This window comes from Oncorhynchus kisutch, linkage group LG14 (assembly GCF_002021735.2).
Source record: "Oncorhynchus kisutch isolate 150728-3 linkage group LG14, Okis_V2, whole genome shotgun sequence".
Lineage (NCBI taxonomy): Eukaryota > Metazoa > Chordata > Actinopteri > Salmoniformes > Salmonidae > Oncorhynchus > Oncorhynchus kisutch.
Window position 1 is genome coordinate 47885898 of NC_034187.2, and position 25333 is coordinate 47911230.

The window sequence follows — 25333 nt, forward strand, 5'->3', positions numbered from 1 at the left end:
GACTACTGTAGTCCTCACCCCGACAGAGACAGAAAAACTGAATCGTGGCAGAATTTCCGAGGCTGATGTGATTCGGTAAATGAAGGTTGAGAGACGACTAGGTGGGGAGTAGCCTACCAAGCGCATAATCTGGCAGGATTTGGAATGGTGTGTGCATTTTAATGTTCGCTTTCATTTCATTTGGTTACAAATTCCATTTCTCTCTTCCATTTGGCTTCATTTTTTATTTTGTTAAGGTTTTTTTGGAGGTTGTAGGCTCATGCGCATGCGTCCATTTCCAATAATGCGCAAATGTCTATTATGGCTAAATACGCTATATTGATCCAGGAGTTATGAATATCTATTTAGCCGTTTTTGCCTTCATGGCACCTGTTGTTATTGTTATGATAACGGTAGGCCTATCATGTCTAATTCATCGAAGAAGGCACACTCGGATTGAACGCTCACTTCTTCAATGATGGACGCTCTGGTTCGTATTAGTGTGAGTAACATGTATCTGGTCATGTCAGTGTTTTGTATATGTTTACATGGTTTGTTGTTTCCCCGTTGTAGTCTACTAATAGCCTATTACATTTTATAGGCTAATGATGCAGGCAGTAGCCTAAAGCCTTGGCTACCAGAAACAGATCACCATTTATTTTCAGGTATATGATTCGTCCCCATATGCATCTGTCGGACCCCTCTTATTAGTCTACGACATCATTTCCAATATTTAACACGGCTCAATGTAACACATTTGTATCTTTTTTAGGTGATATAGGCCTGTCTATACACTGTTTTCCTTCAAATCTATTCCCCTTCCACCCCATTCCTCTACCTTGAATGTGGTCATGAATTCGTTATGATGGCCTAAATATTCTTCAACCTAGACCAAACGGAAACATATATTTATGTTTTAAATAACACTATCATTTACCATACTATTCCCATTAGGCAATATTCCAATTTCCATTGAATTCACCTGCAAATATGTGGATGCCTACCAAATGTATTGAACCACTTATAGGCCTTTTATAGGCGTTACCCTTTTTGGGCAACATTTTTGAGAACTAGGCTATGTATATATATTTTTTGGGTGGATAACAAACATGCTAATGAAATGTAGACCATATGCCTACTCAAATGCAACAATAGACACACTGGAAACAAATGAAGAAGCCGTGCAACTAAAATGCTAGGCGTTTTGTGCATGCTCCGGGGATGCGCAGGGACCACGGATGCTCGTTACCATGGAGACGGGATGCAGGAAAGCGGCGCGGTCTTGCGCAGCAGAGGGGGAGATAAAAAAAAATAGGGTACCGAATATTGCACAGCGCAATAGGCTAACCTAGTTTTGAAAAATAAGAACAATGAGAGACTGAAAATAACTATTTTTTACGCACTATATTAACAGGAATGAAAAGGGAGTCCTTAAATATTTGCATCTCACAACTCTCCCATGCCACACCTTGTGGCGGGGCAGAAATACCCCCGGCTTTCAGTTTCTACTATCCCCTCTGGGTGCGTCGCTCAGATTACTATGGAAGAAACCTTCATATCATGGCGCCTCGATTCCAGTTGAAGGTAAGAAATACGCTGTAGCACAACGCGTGTTCTGGAAACCAAACCGGTGACAGACAGACATCGCATTGCAAATCCATTTTTGCTGTAAAATGGAATATAGGTCCTATTTGGAAAACTAATTTATGGGCGTCAATAGATTGTAGCCAGTGTAGCATAGCCTGTCTAGCCTATTGCTAATTTAGTCACCGGCTGTTTTGAACAGAACAAGAAAGGACAGGACGGATTTGACATTGGTGAATGACAGCGAGACAGGATCTCTAACCATGTCCTGCTGGTAAATTATAAATGATCTTTCTTTAACCTCCAGGTCTGCATGTTTTTTTATGATATGATGTGTGTGGATTGTTTGGTATTGCTTCATATAATACCAACAAAAAAAATCGCTTTGGTGCAATTTCAACAAGTAGGCTGGCTATGTGGTATATTTTCACAACTGTAAAACACAAAAATCCAAACGAAAATGGCTCATGTTTCAAAACTCTAAGCACATTTTAAATTGACTGAGTACAACAAATTAATTCACAGTCACTTGTTAATTGCATCAAATCACTCTTTCAAGTTGGATACATATTCAATCGAAGTATCTGCTTTTCAAAATGCAATAAGCCTACTTTTGATATGATGTTCTTGTCATTTGTTAACAATACAATTAACTATCATTTAATCAAACTGCTCAGAACTGTTAACTGCTGGACCAAAGGTAGTGTATAGTTAACGTATATACTGTACACTGAACAAAAAAATAAACACAACATGTAACAATTAAACATATTTAACTTACATACAAGGAAATCAGTCAATTGAAATAAATAAATTAGGCGCTAATCTATGGATTTCACATGACTGGGAATACAGATATGCATATGTTGTCATGGATACCTTTAAAAAAAAGGTAAGGGTGTGGATCAGAAAACCAGACAGTATCTGGTGTGACCACCATTTGCCTCATGCAGCGCGACACATCTCCTTCGCATAGAGTTGGTCAAGGCTGTTGCTTGTGACCTGTGGAATATTGTCCCACTACTCTTCAATGGCTGTGTGAAGTTGCTGGGTATTGGCAGGAGCTGGAACACGCTGTCGTACACATCGATCCAGAGCATCCCAAACATTCTCAATGGGTGACATGTCTGGTGAATATGCAGGCCATGGAAAAACTGGGACATTTTCAGCTTCCAGGAATTGTGTACAGATCCTTGAGACACTGACTGGGCTGTGCATTATCATGCTGAAACATGAGGTGATGAATGACAAGACAATGGGCCTCAGGATTTCTTCAAGGTATCTCTGTGCATAAAAATGGCCAATCGATAAAATGCAATTGTGTTCGTTGTCCATAGCTTATGCCTGCCATACCATAACCCCACTACCACCATGGGGAACTCTGTTCACAACGTTGAAAACACTCGCCCACACTGCGCCATACTGCCCGGCAATCTGCACGGCATAGTTTAAACCGGGATTCATCTGTGAAGTGCACACTTCTCCAGCTTGCCAGTGGTCATTGAAGGCGAGCATCTGCCCACAAGTCGGCTATGACACCGAACTGCAGTCAGGTCAAGACCCTTGTGAGGACGATGAGCACGCAAATGCGCTTCCCTGGGACGGTTTCTTTAAGAAGCCCTCCTGTTCTCCACTCATTACCTGTATTAACTGCACCTGTTTGAACTCATTACTTGTATAAAAGACATCTGTCCACACACTCAATCAAACAGACTCCAACCTCTCCACAATGGCCAAGACCAGAGAGGGTGTAAGGACATCAGGGATAAAATTGTAGATCTGCACAAGGCTGGGATGGGCTACAGGACAATAGGCAAGCAGCTTGGTGAGAAGGCAACAACTGTTGGCGCAATTATTAGAAAATGGAAGAAGTTCAAGATGATGGTCAATCACCCTCAGTCTGGGGCTCCATGCAAGATCTCACCTCGTGGGGCATCAATGATCATGAGGAAGGTGAGGGATCAGCCCAGAACTACATGGCAGGACCTGGTCAATGACCTGAATAGAGCTGGGACCACAGTCTCAAAGAAAACCAATAGTAACACACTACGCCGTCATGGATTAAAATCCTGCAGCGCACGCAAGGTCCCCCTGCTCAAGCCAGTGCATGTCCATGCCCGTCTGAAGTTTGCCAATGACCATCTGGATGATCCAGAGGAGGAATGGGAGAAGGTCATGTGGTCTGATGAGACAAAAATAGAGCTTTTTGGTCTAAACTCAACTCGCCGTGTTTGGAGGAAGAAGAAGGATGAGTACAACCCCAACAACACCATCCCAACCGTGAAGCATGGAGGTCTATAAAATTATAGACTGATCATTTCTTTGTCAGTGGGCAAACGTACAAAATCAGCAGGGGATCAAATACTTTTTTCCCTCACTGTAAGTGCTGTTCTTAAGCACGACACAACGCAGAGTGCCTGGATACAGCCCTTAGCTGTGGTATATTGCACATATACCAGAAAACCCGGAGGTGCCTTATTACTATTATAAACTGGTTATCAATGTAATTAGAGCAGTAAAAATACATGTTTTGTCATACCAGTGGTATATGGTCTGATGTACCACAGCTGTCAGCCAATCAGCATTCAGGGCTTGAACCACCCAGTTTATATTGTTGCTTATATCATATAATCAAATGCAGTTAATGTAATTCAAGTGGATGTGATTAGTTTAGAAAATTCAAAGGGAGGTTGTTATCCTCTTCCTCTCCCCTCTCCCCTCTGCAATCAATATAATGGATATGTTAGGTTAAGTGGTTTTCAATATAATCTGTCTGATTAAATTGTGGCAGTGTGTGTGTGTGTGTGTGTGTATGTGCGCGTTTGTGTGAGTGAGTGTCAGTGTGAGAGTGAGTGTGAATGTCAATGTGTGTGTGTGTGTGTGTGTGTGTGTGCGCTATCAGTGTTAATGCATTCCTGCAGCAGTTACACTCTCATAAAAAAGGGTTCCAAAAGGGTTCTTTGGCTGTCCCCATAGGAGAACCCTTTTAGGTTTAATGTTGAACCCCTCTGTAGAAAAGGGTTCTACCTGCAACCAAAAATGGTTCTTCAAAGGGTTCTCCTATGGGGACAGCCGAAGAACCCTTTTAGGTTCTGGATAGCACCTTCGCTGCTACAGTTTACAGGGGGATTTCCTTCATTCATTCACTCACTCATTCACTCATTAATTCATTAATTTCCTTCACTCAGAGTAGGAATGCTGATCTAGGATCAGGTCCCCCCTGTCCATGTAATCTTACTCATTATGATCTAAAAAGTTAAACAGCTAGAATCTAGCCGCTAGCTGTTTTAGCCAGAGCTTTATGTCTCAGACCTCTGTCAAGGGCAACCACAGAAGCAACACACCTAGTCTTGGACCTATCAGTGCCCACTGTCTAGCTCTAAGGGACACGCTATCTTTAGCAATACAAATGCATTTCCTCCATTCATCCTTCCGATCTAGGTCTGTATTTATAAAACGTCTCAAAGTAGAAGTGCTGGTCTTGGATCAGATCCCACTGTCTATATAGATCTTATTCATTATGCTTGAAAAGGCTCAACTGATTCTAGATCAGCACTTCTGCAGGAAACTTTATGAATACACCCAGGTATGGTGTGTGTGACAGCAGGGAGCACCTGTCTATACAGCAGAGGTGTGTGGAATGAACTCATCGGGACCAGGGGTCACACACACACACACACACACACAAACTCACATACACACACACACTCCGGATCAGGCGTGTGCAGGAATTACAAAACGTCTGGTCCTCCTTCCTTATTGATATTTAACGCATCTCACACTGTTTTGACAGCCCATTGAGGACAGCTATTTATAAAGCCCACTGTCATAATGTCACATGTTAACACTTAGCTAGAGAAATCTCTGCCCTCTCTCACGCTACGGCTGCATCCCAAATGGCACTCTATTATCTATATCAGGAGTATTCAACTCTTACCCTACGAAGTCCGGAACCTCCTGATTTTCTGTTCTACCTGATAATTAATTACACTCACCTGATGTCCCGGTCTAAATCAGTCCCTGATTATAGGGGAACAATGAAAAAATGCAGTGGAATTGGCTTCGAGGCCCAATAGTTCAGTTCGATGGCCCTATATAGTGCATTCTTTTTTACCAAGGCCATAAGGCTCTGGTCAAAGTTAGTGCACTATATAGGGACTAGGGTGTAATTTGGGATGCCAGCCTATCTCTCCTCCTTCAACCTCTCAGCCTCTCTGTATCTCACTCAGTTACCGAGACCGCTCATCTCCTGTGCTCTGTGTTCTCGTGACTTGCATGTTTATGGATCTTGAGTGCTGCGGTTTATTGTAGTTGGTGGTGCAGCTATTTGTTTTATTTCTATAACTCTCTTAAATTTTCTTCATGTCATTCCTCTGTTTCTGTCCCGTACATACTTCGGTCTCTTTTCAAAAAATGTATTATAAATTCATCCCTGGACCCCCTCCTTTTTTGTTGTTGTCTTGGTGGGTTCATTTTAGTTCAATTAATTACAGTAATTCCCTTGAATATCAATGTAGTAGAGACTCCCCATTTACATTACATTTCGGTCATTTAGCAAACACTCTAACCAGAGCGACGTACAGTAGTGGCCCACAACGCTGACCTTGCAGGCGCCATGCTCTATCTGCTGTACCTGTGTGATTCATTGACTCTCTCCATCTCCCTCCTCCCCAGTCTAACATGAAGAGCATGGAGCGCGAGCTGCATTGCCCGGTGTGTAAGGAGATCGTCAAGCAGCCCGTGGTCCTGCCGTGTCAGCACAGCGTCTGTCTGATGTGTGCCTCCGAGGTCTTGGTTCAAAATGGCTACCCTCCTCCGGAGTTGCCGCCCGAGCCCAACTCTCCTGCCTCCACCCCCAACACCCGCTCTCCCCACCAGGCACGCAGGCCCATGCCCAGCAAGGCCGACCATAGACCCATTGACCGCGTGCTACGTTCAGGTAATGTTTGTGTGTGAGTGTGTGCACATGAGAGAGAGTGTTTGTGTCTTTAGATTCAATGTCGAATGTGACGATCAATAGGACTAGTCTGGGGATGCGATGGGAATACACACATCCTTCTCTGATTCTTGTTTTTACTCTATTCTCATCCACACTTTACCCATCCCCTCTCCCACCCTGTATCCAGGATTTGGGACCTATCTGTCGCCGGGGCGACGGCGTAAGGAACCACCCCATGCAATGTTATTTCCATGCCCGCCCTGTGGGAGGGAGGTAGAGCTGGGAGAGAAGGGTCTGACTGACTGCCTGCGTAACCTCACCTTGGAGCGCATTGTAGAGAGGTAACACACACACACTTATACACACTTACACTTGTACATGCACGCACGCACACATGCGCGTATGCACAATCATATGGAGTGGAGGTGTCGGTTCATGGTCTTGTGAGCCCTTACGTGAAAAATTTAGAATTTCACGTGATCTTATGTGAAGGTAATGTGATAACATGCAAAACACATGATCAAATTTGGTGTTCCGAAATGACGTTTTCAAATGATTTTCTGAATTTTCCGTGAAATCGTGGTTCTTCTGTAAGGGAGGATGTAGCCCTCAATGCCTGCAAAATCAGTGTCACCATCGGGAAGGATTTTCTGTTTAAGATTTTTGTTTCCCAAGAGGTTCAGATCTCACATTTGAGTCATTTAGCAGACACTCTTATCCAGAGCGACTTACAGGAGTAGTTAGGGTTACGTGCCTTGCTCAAGGGCACCTTGACCGTTTTTTCACCTAGTCGGGGATTTGAACCAGCAACCTTTCGGTTATTGGCCTAACCTCTTAACCGCTAGGCTACCTGCTGCCCCTGACACACACACACGTGCACACACACATGCACATGCACAAACACACTCAGACAAAGATACATATAAAAACAGCATTCACACTGTGTGGTGGTCGGTTGTTACATGCCTCTATGCTGCAGGGTAGGCTATAGTGTAACATTTCACTTAGTAGCAGCTTTAGCCCCTTAAATAGTGAGTGAGAGAGCGTGTCCAAGTCCTGCGTCCCAAATGGCAACCTGCTAAAAAGTAGCGCGGACCCTGGTCAAAAGTAGTGCACTACATAGTGGGAATAGGGTGCCAAGTGCTGACTCTTGTTAATCAGCGTGAAGCTGCGCTAGAGAGGAAGCTAGCAGAGCTCCTGCAACCTACTGCAGCAGGACATACACTGCACTTCCACTGGACTACTGCAGCAGGACATACACTGCACTTCCACTGGACTACTGCAGCAGGACATACACGGCACTTCCACTGGACTACTGCAGCAGGACATACACTGCACTTCCACTGGACAACTGCAGCAGGACATACACTGCACTTCCACTGGACTACTGCAACATGACATACACTGCACTTCCACTGGACTACTGCAGTGTAACTGCAAGCAACTTATTTCCCCCCTGTACAGTAATCTCTTTATGATATTTATCACCATGTCTTACCCATCCACTCTCTCTCTGTCTTGGCACCGTTTTCTCCTTCCACTGTATTATTTTTTGTCTCTCTTTTTTTCCACTTCTTTTCGCCCTCACTCACCCCCTTTCCACTACGATCCAGCCCTAATTCGCCCAATGATCTCTCTTTCTCTCCCCTATCCTCCTCCCTTTAATCATTCCCCTCTCCTCCCCCCCACTCCCTCTCTCCCCTCCTCCTCCTCTCAGGTACAGACACACAGTGAGCCTAGGCAGTGTGGCTGTGATGTGTCAGTTCTGCAAGCCTCCCCAGTCCCTGGAGGCCACTAAGGGCTGCGCCGACTGCAGAGCCAGCTTCTGTAACGAGTGTTTCAAGCTCTACCACCCCTGGGGGACACCGCGCGCCCAGCACGAACACGTCCAGCCCACCCTCAACTTTAGGCCCAAGGTGAGGCCTGCCTCTCTCTCATCCCTCTCTGTCCTCTCTCATCCCTCTCTTCTCTCCTCTCTCTCATCCCTCTTGCCTCTACTCCTCCAGGTTCTGTCGTGTCCTGAGCATGACCAGGAGCGTCTGCACTTCTACTGTAGGACGTGCCAGCGGTTGCTGTGCCCGCTCTGCAAGCTGCGCCGCGTACACGCCGGGCACAAAGTGGCGCCAGTCGCCCAGGCCTACCAGACTCTCAAGGTGGGCATCTGGATGCAATAGCTTAATTGGTTATGGCATGGTTCCTGCATTGGCCTCATACTGTACAATATACTGAATAATGTATGTAATATCTTTTAGCTGCTTTGCATAAAAGTATCTGCTAAATGGCAATAGTTGTTATACTCAGTGGCATTAGTGGATATCACATGCAATGGAGATTGGCCCTCAATGGTTGGTGGTTAGTCTAGTAGTACAGTGCATGACAGGAAAGGGGTAAGAGTAGCCATTGAACTGCGGGTTTAGATCGTCCAGTGTGTAAGAGATGAGTACAGTTAAAGTGTAGTGTAATACAGAGCTACTGTTGTGCATTAGGATTTAAGTCTGGTCTGGGTGTTAAACTCTTTGTTTGTTGTCACTGTTTATTTGTCAGGACAAGATTACCAAGGAGATGAACTACGTTCTGGCCAACCAAGAGACGGTGCTGGGCCAGATCACACAGCTGGAGAGTGCCATCACTCAGACAGAGGTGACTAAATAATACTGCAGTCTGCAGAGCTCCAGAAATACCCCACCAGAGGAGTATACTACCAAGCAGTATCAATGAGTTAGCCAGCTAACTTTGATAAAGAGCCAGCAATAACTATAGATTTTCTGGTTTGTGAAGAAAGTTCAACTTCGACATGTGTTTTTGGTTGTTGAGTCAATTAGACCATGGCCATTTCAAGTTATTTCAGAATATTTAGGCAAATTAGGATCATTGATCCTACTGACCACACCACGATGGACAACATTGTTTACCACAGTAAACATCATATGCTACTGTATTCTGTATATAAAATATCTTGCTCTATGGTCCTAACCTGTGTGTTGCTGTGTAATACATCATCTCTGTGGTCCACCTAACCTCTCTATGTGTTGCTGTCTGACTGTTGAACTGCGTAGCCAGTGTTAATCACAGAATGAAATAGAACACAACTCTAGAATAATATAGATTCATATACAGTATATCTCTATGGTCCTAACCTCCCTGTGTGTTGCTGTCTGTCCCCAGGCCAACAGCGTAGCGGCACGGGAGCAGCTGTCTCAGAGCGTGAGGGACCTGACTGCCCTCCTCGCCGAGCGCCACGCCTCATTGACCGAGGCCCTGGAGAGGGCGAGGCAGAAGCGGGGCGAGGCGTTGGCGGGCCAGGTTGCGGAGAGGCGGAGCCTGCTGGAGCATGCAGGCCTCATGGCGTTGTCCCAGGAGCTGCTGAAGGAGACGGACCCGCCCTGCTTCGTCCAGGCAGCGCGCCAGACACACAGCAGGTACACACAATAGGTCTGACTGGCTGAACAGCAGACAGCGTGGCAACTTAAACAAATAGCACCCTATTGTTATACAAATAACACCCTATTTCACATAGGGTTCTGGTCAAAAGCACTGTAGGGAATAGTGTGCTATTAGGGACGCATATCCAGGACTCTTTAACTCCCTAGTTTTGTTGTTTGTTCATTTTTCTGTTCCTTTGTTTGTTTGTTTCTCTGTTATTGTTCCGTTTCTACTCCCACTCCTTCTATCAATGTCTATTGTCTATGCTTCTTTCCTTTTTCTGTGTGTTTTCGTTGCTCATCCCACATCACCAGCAAAATAACAAATGGACACAAGAGGGAACCATTATACCTGTTAGATCAAAATAACATGGCGTTGTTTTAGTGATGTTGTTCTTTGTTAAACTCAAAAAGAAACGTCCTCTCACTGTCAACTGCGTATATTTTCAGCAAACTTAACATGTGTAAATATTTGTATGAACATAACAAGGTTCAACACCTGAGACATACACTTAACAAGTTCCACAGACGTGTGACTAACAGAAATGGAATAATGTGTCCCTGAACAAAAGGGGGGTCAATATCAAAAGTAACAGTCAGTATCTGGTGTGTCCACCAGTTGCATTAAGTACTGCAGTGCATCTCCTCCTCATGGACTGCATCAGATTTGCCAGTTCTTGCTGTGATATGTTACCCCACTCTTCCACCAAGGCACCTGCAAGTTCCGGGATATTTCTGGGGGGAATGGCCCTTGCCCTCACCCTCCAATCCAACAGGTCCCAGACGTGCTCAATGGGATTGAGATCTGGGCTCTTCGCTGGCCATGGCAGAACACTGACATTCCTGTCTTGCAGGAAATCACGCATAGAACAAGCAGTACGGCTGGTGGCATTGTCATGCTGGAGGGTCATGTCAGGATGAGCCCGCAAGAAGGGTACCACATGAGGGAGGAGGATGTCTTCCCTGTAACGCACAGCGTTGAGATTGCCTGCGATGACAACAAGCTCAGTCCGATGATGCTGTGACACACCTCCCCAGAGCATAACGGTCCCTCCACCTCCAAATCGATCCCCCTCCAGAGTACAGGCCTCAGTGTAACACTCATTCCTTCGACGATAAACGCAAATCCGATTATCACCCCATGTGAAACAAAACCGTGACTCGTCAGTGAAGAGCACTTTTTTGCCAGTCCTGTCTGGCCCAGCGACGTTGTTGCCGGTGATGTCTGGTGAAGACCTGCCTTATAACAGGCCTACAAGCCCTCAGTCCAGCCTCTCTCAGCCTATTGCGGACAGTCTGAGCACTGATGAAGGGATTGTGCGTTACTGGTGTAACTCGTGCAGTTGTTGTTGCCATCCTGTACCTGTCCCGCAGATGTGATGTTCTGATGTACCGATCAAGGGGCAGGTGTTGTTACACGTGGTCTGCCACTGCAAGGGAGGTCAGCTGTTCGTTTTGTCTCCCTGTAGCGCTGTCTTAGGCGTCTCATATTGCAATTCATTGCCTTGGCCACATCTGCAGTCCTCATGCCCCCTTGCAGCATGACTAAGGCACGTTCACGCTGTCACGAACGTCGTAGTGAGGAGACCAAAGAGCAGCGTGATGTGAATACATCCATTTAATGATAGATGAAAACAAACACGAAGTACACTAAACAAACAAACAAAATATCAAAACGAACGTGAAGCTATACTACAAACGTGCAGACACAGGCAACTAGACATCAACAATAACCACGAAATACCCAAAGAAGATGGCTGCCTAAATATGGTTCCCAATCAGAGACAACGATAAACAGCTGCCTCTAATTGAGAACCAATCTAGGCAACCATAGACATGCATAAACACCTAGATGGTAAACAACCCCATAAACCTACAAAACCCCTAGACAGTACAAAAACGCATACAGTGGGGCAAAAACGTATTTAGTCAGCCACCAATTGTGCAAGTTCTCCCACTTAAAAAGATGAGAGAGGCCTGTAATTTTCATCATAAGTACACTTCAACTATGAAAGACAAAATTAGAAAAAAATCCAGAAAATCACATTGTAGGATTTTGAATGAATTTATTTGCAAATTATGGTGGAAAATAAGTATTTGGTCACCTACAAACAAGCAAGATTTCTGGCTCTCACAGACCTGTAACTTCTCCTTTAAGAGGCTCCTCTGTCCTCCACTCGTTACCTGTATTAATGGCACCTGTTTGAACGTGTTATCAGTATAAAAGACACCTGTCCACAACCTCAAACAGTCACACTCCAAACTCCACTATGGCCAAGACCAAAGAGCTGTCAAAGGACACCAGAAACAAAATTGTAGACCTGCACCAGGCTGGGAAGACTGAATCTGCAATAGGTAAGCAGCTTGGTTTGAAGAAATCAACTGTGGGAGCAATTATTAGGAAATGGAAGACATACAAGACCACTGATAATCTCCCTCGATCTGGGGCTCCACGCAAGATCTCACCCCGTGGGGTCAAAATGATCACAAGAATGGTGAGCAAAAATCCCAGAACCACATGGGGGGACCTAGTGAATGACCTGCAGAGAGCTGGGACCAAAGTAACAAAGCCTACCATCAGTAACACACTACGCCGCCAGGGACTCAAATCCTGCAGTGCCAGATGTGTCCCCCTGCTTAAGCCAGTACATGTCCAGGCCCGTCTGAAGAGAGCATCTGCTAGAGAGCATTTGGATGATCCAGAAGAATATTGGGAGAATGTCATATGGTCAGATGAAACCAAAATATACCTTTTTGGTAAAAACTCAACTCGTCATGTTTGGAGGACAAAGAATGCTGAGTTTCATCCAAAGAACACCATACCTACTGTGAAGCATGGGGGTGGAAACATCATGCTTTGGGGCTGTTCTTCTGCAAAGGGACCAGGACGACTTATCCGTGTAAAGGAAAGAATGAATGGGGCCATGTATCATGAGATTTTGAGTGAAAACCTCCTTCCATCAGCAAGGGCATTGAAGATGAAACGTGGCTGGGTATGACAATAATCCCAAACACACCGCCCGGGCAACGAAGGAGTGGCTTCGTAAGAAGCATTTCAAGGTCCTGGAGTGGCCTAGCCAGTCTCCAGATCTGAACCCCATAGAAAATCTTTGGAGGGAGTTGAAAGTCTGTGTTGACCAGCAACAGCCCCAAAACATCACTGCTCTAGAGGAGATCTGCATGGAGGAATGGGCCAAAATACCAGAAACAGTGTGTGAAAACCTTGTGAAGACTTACAGAAAACGTTTGACCTCCGTCATTGCCAACAAAGGGTATATAACAAAGTATTGAGATAAACTTTTGTTATTGACCAAATACTTATTTTCCACCATAATTTGCAAATAAATTCATAAAAAATCCTACAATGTCATAGTTGAAGTGTACCTATGATGAAAATTACAGGCCTCTCTCATTTTTTTAAGTGGGAGAACTTGCACAATTGGTGGCTGACTAAATACAGTGCCTTGCGAAAGTATTCGGCCCCCTTGAACTTTGCGACCTTTTGCCACATTTCAGGCTTCAAACATAAAGATATAAAACTGTATTTTTTTGTGAAGAATCAACAACAAGTGGGACACAATCATGAAGTGGAACGACATTTATGGGATATTTCAAACTTTTTTTACAAATCAAAAACTGAAAAATTGGGCGTGCAAAATTATTCAGCCCCCTTAAGTTAATACTTTGTAGCACCACCTTTTGCTGCGATTACAGCTGTAAGTCGCTTGGGGTATGTCTCTATCAGTTTTGCACATCGAGAGACCGAAATTTTTTCCCATTCCTCCTTGAAAAACAGCTCGAGCTCAGTGAGGTTGGATGGAGAGCATTTGTGAACAGCAGTTTTCAGTTCTTTCCACAGATTCTCGATTGGATTCAGGTCTGGACTTTGACTTGGCCATTCTAACACCTGGATATGTTTATTTTTGAACCATTCCATTGTAGATTTTGCTTTATGTTTTGGATCATTGTCTTGTTGGAAGACAAATCTCCGTCCCAGTCTCAGGTCTTTTGCAGACTCCATCAGGTTTTCTTCCAGAATGGTCCTGTATTTGGCTCCATCCATCTTCCCATCAATTTTAAACATCTTCCCTGTCCCTGCTGAAGAAAAGCAGGCCCAAACCATGATGCTGCCACCACCATGTTTGACAGTGGGGATGGTGTGTTCAGGGTGATGAGCTGTGTTGCTTTTACGCCAAACATAACGTTTTGCATTGTTGCCAAAAAGTTCAATTTTGGTTTCATCTGACCAGAGCACCTTCTTCCACATGTTTGGTGTGTCTCCCAGGTGGCTTGTGGCAAACTTTAAACAACACTTTTTATGGATATCTTTAAGAAATGGCTTTCTTCTTGCCACTCTTCCATGAAGGCCAGATTTGTGCAATATACGACTGATTGTTGTCCTATGGACAGAGTCTCCCACCTCAGCTGTAGATCTCTGCAGTTCATCCAGAGTGATCATGGGCCTCTTGGCTGCATCTCTGATCAGTCTTCTCCTTGTATGAGCTGAAAGTTTAGAGGGACGGCCAGGTCTTGGTAGATTTGCAGTGGTCTGATACTCCTTCCATTTCAATATTATCGCTTGCACAGTGCTCCTTGGGATGTTTAAAGCTTGGGAAATCTTTTTGTATCCAAATCCGACTTTAAACTTCTTCACAACAGTAACTCGGACCTGCCTGGTGTGTTCCTTGTTCTTAATGATGCTCTCTGCGCTTTTAACGGACCTCTGAGACTATCACAGTGCAGGTGCATTTATACGGAGACTTGATTACACACAGGTGGATTGTATTTATCATCATTATTTCATCTTTGCCATCTTGGCCTTTTTTGCCTTTACCTCCCTTCTCACCTCATTTGCTCACATTGTATATAGACTTGTTTATACTGCATTATTGACTGTATGTTTGTTTTTACTCCATGTGTAACTCTGTGTCGTTTTATCTGTCGAACTGTTTTGCTTTATCTTGGCCAGGTCGCAATTGTAAATTAGAACTTGTTCTCAACTTGCCTACCTGGTTAAATAAAGGTAAAATAAATAAAATAAAAAAATTAGTCATTTAGGTCAACATTGGATCATTCAGATATCCTCACTGAACTTCTGGAGAGAGTTTGCTGCACTGAAAGTAAAGGGGCTGAATAATTTTGCACGCCCAATTTTTCAGTTTTTGATTTGTTAAAAAAGTTTGAAATATCCAATAAATGTCGTTCCACTTCATGATTGTGTCCCACTTGTTGTTGATTCTTCACAAAAAAATACAGTTTTATATCTTTATGTTTGAAGCCTGAAATGTGGCAAAAGGTCGCAAAGTTCAAGGGGGCCAAATACTTTCGCAAGGCACTGTAAGTTTTTACCCCACTGTACATCACCCATGTCACACCCTGACCTAACCAAAATATATAAAGAAAACAAAGAATATTCAGGTCAGGGCGTGACACACGCAGATGAGCAGGGACCCTGGGCATCTTTCTTTTGGTGTTTTTCAGAGTCAGTAGAAAGACCTCTTTAGTGTCTTAACTTTTCATAACTGTGACCTTAATTGCCCACCGCCTGAAAAGCGGTGGGCAATTAATTCATTAATTGTTCATTAATTGTTTATGGTTCATTGAACAAGCATGGGAAACAGTGTTGAAACCCTTTACAATGAAGATCTGTGAAGTTATTTGGATTTTTATGAAATATCTTCGAAAGACAGGCTCCTGAAAAAGGAACGTTTCTTTTTTTGCTGAGTTTAGTTGTGCTCCAACCGGTGTTCACTGTTTCCAATGATAGTTTGTCTGACTGACACTGGATCCGTGGCATGAAACATGTACAGTGCCTTCCGATCTACACACAAATACCCCATGATTTCACAGTGGAATGTTTATGTTTTTAGAAATTCATAAAAAATTAAAAGTTGAAATGTCTTCAGTCAATAAGTATTCAACCCCTATGTTTTAAATAAGTTCAGAAGTAAAAATGTGCTTAACAATTTGCATAATAAGTTGCATGGACTCATTCCATGTTCAATAATAGTGGTTAACCTGATTTTTAATAACTACCCCCATCTCTGTACCCCAAACATATAGTTAGTTTCAAACCTGTAAGGACCCTCAATCGAGTAGTGAATTTCAAACACTGATTCAACCACAAAGACCAGGGAGGTTTTTCAAAGCTTCGCAAAGAAGGGGACTGATTGCTAGATGTGTAAAAAAAAAAGGTTAAAAAAGCAGATGCTGAATATCCCTTTGAGCATGGTGAAGTTATTAATTAGACTAGAGGCGTCCTTCCTATCTCAGTTGCCAAAGAGGAAGGAAACTGCTCAGGGATTTTACCATGATTTTACCATGATTTTACCATGAGGCCAAAGGTGATATTAAAAGAGTTACAGAGTTTAATGGTTGTGATATGAGAAAACTTAGGATGGATCAACAACATTGTATTTACTCCAGACTGAAAAGAAGGAAGCCTGTACAGAATAAAAATACAAAAACATGCATCCTGTTTGCAACAAGGCACTTAAATAATACTGCAAAAAATGTGGCAAAGAAATGAACTTTTTGTCCTGAATACAAAGCGTTGTGGCAAATCCAACAACACATAACTGAGTATCACTCTTCATATTTTTTGAAGAATGGTGGTGACTGCATCATGTTATGGTATGCTTGTAATCTGCAAGGACTAGGGAGGTTTTTAGGATAGAAAATAAATAGAATAGAGATACACACAGGCAAAATCCTAGAAGAAAACCTGGTTCAGTCTGCTTTCCTAGAGGCACTAGAAGACAAATTCACCTTTATTCAGGACAATAACCTGAAACACAAGGCCAAATCTACACTGAGTTGCTTGCCAAGATGACACTGAATGTTTCTGAGTGGCTGAGTTACAGTTTTGACTAAAATCGGTTTGAGAATCTATCGCAAGACTTGGAAATGGCTGTCTAACAATGGTCAACAATCAACTTGACAGAGCTTGAAGAATGTAAAAAAGAATAATGGTCAAATATTGTGCAATCCAGGTGTGCAAAGCTCTTAGAGACTTACCCATAAAGATTTACTGCTGTAATCACAGCCAAAAGTGATTGTAACATGTATTGATTCAGGGGTGTGAATACTTATGTACATTTTAATATTTCTGTATTTAATTTTCAATAAATTTGCCCCCAAAAATGTGAACATGTTTTCATTTTGTCGTTATGGGGTATTGTGTGTAGCTGGGTGAGAAAATGTTTTATTTAATCTCTTTTGAATTCAGGCTGTAACACAACAGAATGTGAAATAAGTCACTGTATGTGAAAATGAACATTCCAAAATGAACTGCAAAGCACACTGGGTATTATTATTGGCCTTTTTTTGGGATCATGTCTTGATGGGATACAGCTTAGCCTAATTCTCCTAACCTGCTACGTTAATTTGCCTAACCCTCTGCATATGTACTTGTCACGCCCTGACCTCAGAGAGACATTTTATTTCTCTATTTGGTGAGGTCAGGGTGTGATGTGGGGTGGGCATTCTATGTTTTGTATTTCTTTGGTTTTGGCTGAGTGTGGTTCCCAATCAGAGGCAGCTGTCTATCGTTGTCTCTGATTGGGAATCAAACTTAGGTAGCCCGTTTTCTCACCTATGTTGTGGGATCTTGTTTTTTGTTAGCTCTGTGAAGCTGGCAGAATGTGACGGTTGTGATTCCGGTTTTTGTTTGGTGTTCTGAGTATTAAACAAGTCAAAATATATTTCATATTTGACATTCTTCCAATAGCCACCCTTTGCCTTGATGACAGCTTTGCAAACTCTTTTACAATGTAGAAAATAGTAGAAATAAAGAAAAACCCTTGAATGAGTAGGTGTTCTAAAACTTTTGACTGGTAGTGTACATGTTACAGAAATACTGCCTATCTCTGTGTGTATTACCCTAATGATAAAATTGTCTCCCTCTCCCAACTTGTTGTATCTCTCGTCTACTCCCAAACAATTCATCTAAATGTATCTCTCTTTCTCTCTCCCTCCCCTCTCTCCATCTCCCCGCCCCCCTCCCCGCTCTCTCCAAGGTTATCCACGTCCATCGAGGGGTTGCAGTGTTTCTCTCTGGCCGCTGATCCCTCCTTCAGACACTTCCAGCTGGATGTCTCCAAAGAGCTCAAACTCCTCACAGACCTGCAGTTCATCCAGGGTGAGACAGAGGAGGAGAAAAAGATAAAGGAGGGGACCGGGGGCTAGGGAGGGGTAGCGGGATAGAGTCCACCAGAGAGAGAGGATAAGAGGAGGTGGCTGGGGAGGCATAGAGGGATAGTCAGCCAGAGAGAGAGGAGAGGAAGATGAAGTCTAGGGGGGCATGGAGGGATAGAGTCAGCCAGAGAGAGAGGAGGATAACGGAGGGGGATATGAAGGAGGATAGAGTCAGCCAGAGGGTTAAGGCAACGTCATCTCGCTGAGTCTACCTTTAATTATGTCATATTACTGCGTCTTCAACTATGTATTTCACGGTAAGGTCTACGTATTCGGGTGCATGTGACAAATAAGATTTGATTTCTTTACAAACTGTTTATTTATTTATTTGACCTTTTATTTAGCTAGGCAAGTCGGTTAAGAACAAATTCTTTTTTTCAATGACTGCCTAGGTACAGTGGGTTAACTGCCTGTTAAGGGGCAGAACGACAGATTTGTACCTTGTCAGCTCGGGGGTTTGAACTTGCAACCTTCCGGTTACTAGTCCAACGCTCTAACCACTAGGCTTCCCCACAAACTGTAATGAACATCTGGTAGTATTGCATATACAGTATAATCAAGCCAGAGAGAATTGTATGTTTGTGAATCTAACATCTGACTGACAGCTGTAATGTTTTCTCCCATCAGCCCCTCTGGCCCCTGTCATTGACACCCAAAAGACCCTGGCCTATGACCAGCTTTTTCTGTGTTGGCGGCTGCCTCAGGAATCCGCTCCCGCCTGGCACTTCTCTGTAGAGTTCCGTCGCCGTGGGGTGGTGCCAGGAGGCGGGGCCAGAGGTGGTATCCAAGGACGATTGGCTGCGGCCCGCTGGGGCTGGCAGCGGCTGGAGGAAGTGGGTGGGACCAGTGCTGTGATTGACAGGTTGGAGATGGACAGTGTGTATGTGTTGAGGGTGAGAGGCTGCAACAAGGCCGGCTTCGGGGAGTACAGTGAGGAGGTGTACCTACACACCCCGCCAGCACCAGGTGAGGTCTATACACTTTTCTAAAGGCGCACACACACTATACACACACGCGCACACACACGAACACACACACTTGGCCTCATAAGTCTTGGTATAGCTGGTATACATCAGAACAGTATCCATGGAGATCATCTTAATGACAAATGTCTCTTTTTCTGCCCATTCCCATACTTCTTTCTGCCCATACCATCCATCTCTCCTCCCATCCCTCTCTTTACCCATCCCATCTCTCTATCCAACCCAGCTTCTTTCCTCATTACACTTTGTCTTCACATATCTCTCCTCATCTCACTCATTCCGCTCCTAGATCCAATCTCCCAATCCACATTTCTACCTCTGCCTGTTAGTGTGAGCATCTACACCCTTTCTCCTTTTTCCTCTTGTTGCTTTGCACATATCTCTACCTCTTTTACATGTATACCATGCATCTCTTGTTCTCCCAGCCACCCTCTTTCTCCCTCTCTCCCATAATGAAATCTCAGAGTGTGTTGATGAGGTTTGCTGTTTGTTAAGACCTGAGGCTTGACAAATCAATTTGGTTGGTTGAGATCCATGCTAATGGGTCTGAGAAGTGGTCAATGTATCCCTTGTCTCCCCTGGTAAAGTATTCTATCCTGTGATATTTCCCTCAGGAATATTAATCCCCAAAATTATCCCAGTTTAGGAAAGATGCATCCCCTCTTTTGATTGACCTTTGGCTTTGAATGTTTTCTATCCGTTTCCAGTTTGTTGATGGACAGTTTGACTCGCTTTCTATTAGTCCTTGTCTCCTCTCCTCATTCCAGAGGACTTGCATGTTGTCCATACCTCTCCTCCTCTCTTAAAGCTCTCAGTTCTTTCCTTGCCCTGATTCTAAGTCTAAGTCTATCCCTGTATTTACCTCCTCTGTACCCTTATCTTCTACCTCTCTCCTATTTCACTTCTTTACTCCATCCCATCAAACCCCCCCCCCCTTCCCGCTTCTCTCTTTCCTTAAAAATGCACTCCTCCTTCCACCCTCCCTCCCTCTCTCCCTCTCCTCCTGCCTCCCTCCATCTCACTCTCCTCCCCTGCCTTCATCTCTCAGTGTTAAATTTTTACCTGGACTCTCGCTGGGGTCTCCATGCCGACCGGCTGGTGGTGAGTAAGGAACAGCGCTGCGCCCGGAGCGTCCCCGGTCTGTCCCTGCTGCAGGCCGCCGACCTAGCGCTCACTTCCTGTCACCTGACTGCAGACCTGCTGGTGGGCGACGTGGCCATCACCCAGGGCAGGCACTACTGGGCATGCTCAGTGGAGCCCGGTTCCTATCTGGTCAAGGCAAGTGGAATGGCTGGGAAGAGTTTTGCCCAATCCCAAAGCCCCGTGCCCTATTCACCTGTGGAGATCTGAGAGGATTTGACAGGGGAAATCCATTTGGTAATAACTCCACCTTGACCTCTGATAGGCTAGGTGGACGTTTACCCATATTTCTTATACCAATCAAATCCTCACAGATCTCCGCTACTGCATAGGGCTTAACCTCACTAGGGGACGTGGGATGGTAGCATCCCACCTGGCCAACATCCAGTGAAATTGCAGAGCACCAAATTCAAAAACAGAAATGCTCATTATAAAAATTCATAAAACATACAAGTGTTATACATTTGTTTAAAGATTAACTTCTTGTTAATCCAACCACGGTGTCCGATTACAAAAAGGCTTTACGGCGAAAGCATACCATGCGATTATCTGAGAACAGCGCCCAGCAGACAAATCATTACAAACAGTTACCAGCCAAGTAGAGTTACACAAGTCAGGAAGAGCAATAAAATTAATAACTTACCTTTGATCTTCATATGGTTGCACTCACAAGACTCCCATTTACTCAATAAATGTTTGTTTTGTTCGATAAAGTCCCTCTTTATATCCAAAAACCTCCGTTTTGTTTGCGCGTTTTGTTCAGTAATCCACAGGCTCAAATGCAGTCACAACAGGCAGACGAAAAATCCAAATAGTATCCGTAAAGTTCGTAGAAACATGTCAAACAATGTTTATAATAAATCCTCAGGTTGTTTTTAGCCTAAATAATCGATAATATTTCAACCAGACAATCCCACTTCACGGATGAATTTTTCTCTGGTTTTTGCCTGCCAAATCAGTTCTGTTATACTCACATACATTATTTGAACAGTTTTGGAAACTTTAGTGTTTTCTATCCTAGCTTCTGGGCCTGAGTAGCAGGCTGTTTACTTTGGGCACACTTCATCCGGAGGTGAAAATAGTGCCCCTACCCTAGTGAAGTTAAAGAGCAATTAGGGATTGGCCCTTACTGTACTGTAGATGGTGTGGTGTATTTTGTATGGTTTTGTAGGATATATGCAAAAATGTGTATGAAAATGAATGTGTGATCATATGTGTTTTTGCATGTTGACCTCTTGGGTAATAATGCACTCTGGGGTCTGAAATTATTGGCACCCTTGATAAAGATGAGCAAAAAATTTATACAAAATACTGGGCTATATTGTACGCAAAACAAATGTGTAAATAATAATATTGTATGATATTATTATTGCTCAGAGAAAGAGTTATAGTTAACAGCTCGTATTTTTCTAAAAAAGACAGGGGTCAAAATTATTGGCACCCCATTTTCAATACCTTTCAATAACTCACCATGCAAGTTATTTTTGAAAAAATATTTTATGAGATTGGAGAACACACTGGGAGGGATTCTAAACCATACCTCCGTACAGGATTCTTGATATCCTTCGTCTGTGCTTATGGACTGCCCTATTCAATTCAAACCACAGGTTTTCAATGGGGTTCAAGTCCGAAGATATGGCTATTGAAAAATGTTGAGTTTGTGGAAATGTACCAGTTGTGGATATCGATGTGTGCTTTGGGTTATTGTCTTTCTGGAAGATCTACTTGCAGCCAAGTTTCAGCCTCATGACAGAAGCAACCAGTTTTTTTCCTTAAATGTCATGGTACTGGGTAAAGTTCATGATGCCATTGACCTTAACAAGGGCCCCAGGACCAGTGGAAGCAAAATAACCCCATAACATCAAAGATCCACCACCATATTTTACAGTAGATATGGGGTTCTTTTCTGATTATGCGTTACTTATTTTTCAACGACAAACCCACCACTGGTATGCATGGCCAAAGATCTCTATTTTCACGTCATCCAACAAATGTAAATGCCTGGAGTTTGCTAAAAGGCATTGGCACTTCGATTGGAACCGGTGCTATGGTCAGATTAAATGAAAATAGAGCTGTTTTATCACACACACCAGTGGTGGGTTTGCCGTCAAAATAATGATGACAAAAACAATTTAAACGGAGAAAATAAATATTTCTTGTTAAACAAAATCTATTTCTCTGAGCAATTGTATTAGTATAAAATAATGTAATTTAAAAATATTCTGGAGCATACAATATAGCTCAGTATTTGTATTATTATTTTATACTGTCTTTTTTGCTAATCTTTATCAAGGGTGCCAATAATTTTAGACCCCGTTGTATGCTGCTGCGCCTTTTCAGTGCCTCTATCTGTTCCGCAGGTGGGGGTGGGCCTAGAGGCCAAACTACAGGAGTGGTTTCATCTTCCCCAAGACATGGCCAGTCCCCGGTGAGTGGTGCTGGAGTTTAAGGCTGTAAAGTGCATGGAATACAGGAAGTAGTCAATGGAAAATATGTTGAGGAGAGACTGACCTACATCAGGGCTTGTATTAAAAAAACGTCTCAAAGTAGGAGTGCTGGTCTAGGATCAGTTTTGCCTTTTACAGCGTAATGAATAGAATTACATGGACAGGGGGACATGAAGATCAGCCTTCCTACTCTGCTTTATGAATACAGGCCCTAGTGTGTGTGTGTGTGTGTGTGTGTATGTATGACTCATCTCTCTCTCTCTCTCTCTCTCTAGCTATGACCCAGACAGTGGTCATGACAGTGGGGCGGAGGATTCCCTGGACTCCCCTCCCCCCTTCTCCTTCCTCACCATGGGGATGGGCAAGATCTTCCTGCCCCACGGTCCCAACCATCATAACAACCATGGTTGCCCCGCCAATGGCACCAGCCCTCGCCGCAGCCCCACCATCTCCAACGGGAACATCCCCGCCTCCTCGCCTACGGGCCTCACCTATCCCCTGCCTCCCAGGCTCGGGGTGTGCCTTGACTTCGAGAAGGGTCGCGTCACTTTCTACGATGCCCACTCGCTCCGGCCACTGTGGGAAGGGCCTGTCGATTGCTCCGGCCCCGTTTGCCCGGCTTTCTGTTTTATTGGCGGAGGGGCGCTGCAGTTACAGGAGCTTGTGGCCAATCGGATGGCAGACCAGACTCCAGTCAGGAGGGTCACCATCCAACCACGTGTCACTAATCTGAATAACTAGGCCAGATTCAATCCGAAACCACGGCGTAGAGCGCTTGACATTTAAAGGTAATTTCCAATTGTGACAACATCTGCACCGTTTACCTTGAATGCGATCTCCGCAAATGCGGTAACATTGCCTTTAAAACGCGCATCAATCATCTGAGGTGATTGATTGGACATAGAATGTAAAGTTAATTGTAAGCTATTTACTTGGCCGGAACAAAAAGTTAGTAACCTCAGAGATTGTGTTTTGTATTTCATTTGTATGAGAATAATAGTTTTTATTGCAACCAATATGCAAATGTCTAACTTTACTGCATTATTTTTGAGGTTTGCACATTTTATTTAGTCAGAAATACTAAATTGCTTAAATAGGAGCTGTCAAATTACACACACAGCAATTATGTAATGTCTCATTATATCTCTGACACTTGCACTATTAACCACACTATACTGTATATATTTACAGTATATATGTTTATATATATATATATATATATATATATATATGCAAGAACAGATATAGTTTAGAAACACTCTTTCTCAGTCATGTTATGTCTGGGTGTTCATCTAGGTCAGGGGTATTCAAATCTTACCCTACAAGGTCTGGGCTACTGCTGGTTTCCGTTCTACCTGATAATTAATTGCACCTATCTGGGGTCTCTGGTGGAACTGGCTTTGAGGTCCAGATTTGAATTTGACGGATCTATGTTTTTTGATACTTAATGTAACAGGTTCCCCTTCACTGTGTACTAACACTTTTCACACGTCTACGTCTGTGTATCTCCAATGGTAAAAAGTCCTGACTGTTAGTGAAATCTTCCCACTCACTCCATCACAACCCCAACCAAAGTGATTTCTCTGGACTAAATACTGTTGTAATTGAGTAGACAGTAGATTTAGTTAGGTGGATAACATGAACATGAGGCAATACTGTAATTAGGAACTGAATGATACTGCTTCGGCTTCAACCACCTTTATCACTTGCTTCTTGATTAATACGTTTGTGCATTGATTGTTTTTCCAATGTTTAACTTCTGCAGTGTGTGTGTGTGTAGGAGAAGGAGCGAGAATGCAGTAATTCACTTGTCTGATAATCATATTGATCACCATTGGCTAATGATAATTTTGGCTTTTAGGGAATATTTTGGATTATTTCAAAGTGGGCTTGATTGTAAATAATGAGCAGTGCTTCTTATGAATGATAAGCTTTCTAGAAATGTAGGTTGTCTATGAAATGGCACCCTATTCCCTATATCGTGCACTACTTTCGATCAACTCGATTCTTGGTCAAAAGTGGGACGCAGACGAAATGTAGACTTCTCCTGCTGGCAGAATGTTTGTAAAAAATTTAAATAAAAAACATAGACCAACAATTAACTCTAAATAAATACAAATTCTGAAAATAAGCAAAATCTGTCCTTATTGTTATGGGTGGTAGTAGTAGTCAAACCAGCTTCAGTTCATTGTCCTTTGTATTGTCCTTTGCAAAATGTGTCACATTTTCTGAGTACTTTCATGTCAAAACACTCTTGCCATTCTCTTTTTATTTAACAGTTATTTTAACCTATTTTTGTGAGGGGAACCTAAAAACTGCATAGGGGTGACTACTGCAAGTGTTTTGACCAATGATGTACAGTACCAGTCAAAAGTTTGGAAACACCTACTCATTCCCTGGTTTTTCTTTATTTGTAATATTTTATAGACTGTAGAATAAGAGTGAAGACATCAAACTATGAAATAACACATGGAATCATGTAGTAACCAAAGTGTTAAACAAATAAAAACAGATTTTATATTTGAGATTCTTCAAAGTAGCCACCCTTTGCCTTTATGAAAGATTTGCACACTCTTGGCATTCTCTCAACCAGCTTAACCTGGAATGCCTTTTCAACAGTCTTGAAAGAGTTCCCACATATGC

The 25333-nt window shown here is 43.3% G+C and overlaps 1 protein-coding gene across 3 annotated transcripts; it reads left to right on the forward strand.

Annotated features, from left to right (window-relative positions):
• On the forward strand, positions 1-25076 carry LOC109903131 (tripartite motif-containing protein 46). 3 transcript variants are annotated; one of them, XM_020499757.2, is made up of 12 exons: positions 1-147; positions 6238-6502; positions 6690-6843; positions 8220-8418; positions 8509-8655; positions 9047-9142; positions 9668-9921; positions 17943-18064; positions 18748-19086; positions 20152-20381; positions 22604-22671; positions 22966-25075. In XM_020499757.2, exons 1-12 carry the CDS (start codon positions 145-147, stop codon positions 23429-23431), a joined length of 2343 nt encoding a protein of 780 aa, XP_020355346.2. In that variant the 5' UTR covers positions 1-144; the 3' UTR covers positions 23432-25075. The 3 variants fall into 3 exon arrangements, with proteins under 3 accessions (XP_020355346.2, XP_020355348.2, XP_031644325.1); XM_020499759.2 differs by having other exon boundaries at positions 25-481; positions 22966-25076; XM_031788465.1 differs by having other exon boundaries at positions 128-481; positions 8220-8655; positions 22966-25076.
• The last annotated feature ends 257 nt before the right edge of the window (positions 25077-25333 follow it).

Excerpts from the sequence above, each read along its gene's own strand:
- LOC109903131 (XM_031788465.1), top strand. The coding sequence starts at position 455 with ATGATGGACGCTCTGGTTCGTATTAGT. Across the intron at positions 6,844-8,219 it reads TTGGAGCGCATTGTAGAGAG|GTACAGACACACAGTGAGCC; the intron begins GTAACACACACA and ends TCCTCCTCTCAG. Across the intron at positions 9,143-9,667 it reads GTGCCATCACTCAGACAGAG|GCCAACAGCGTAGCGGCACG; the intron begins GTGACTAAATAA and ends GTCTGTCCCCAG.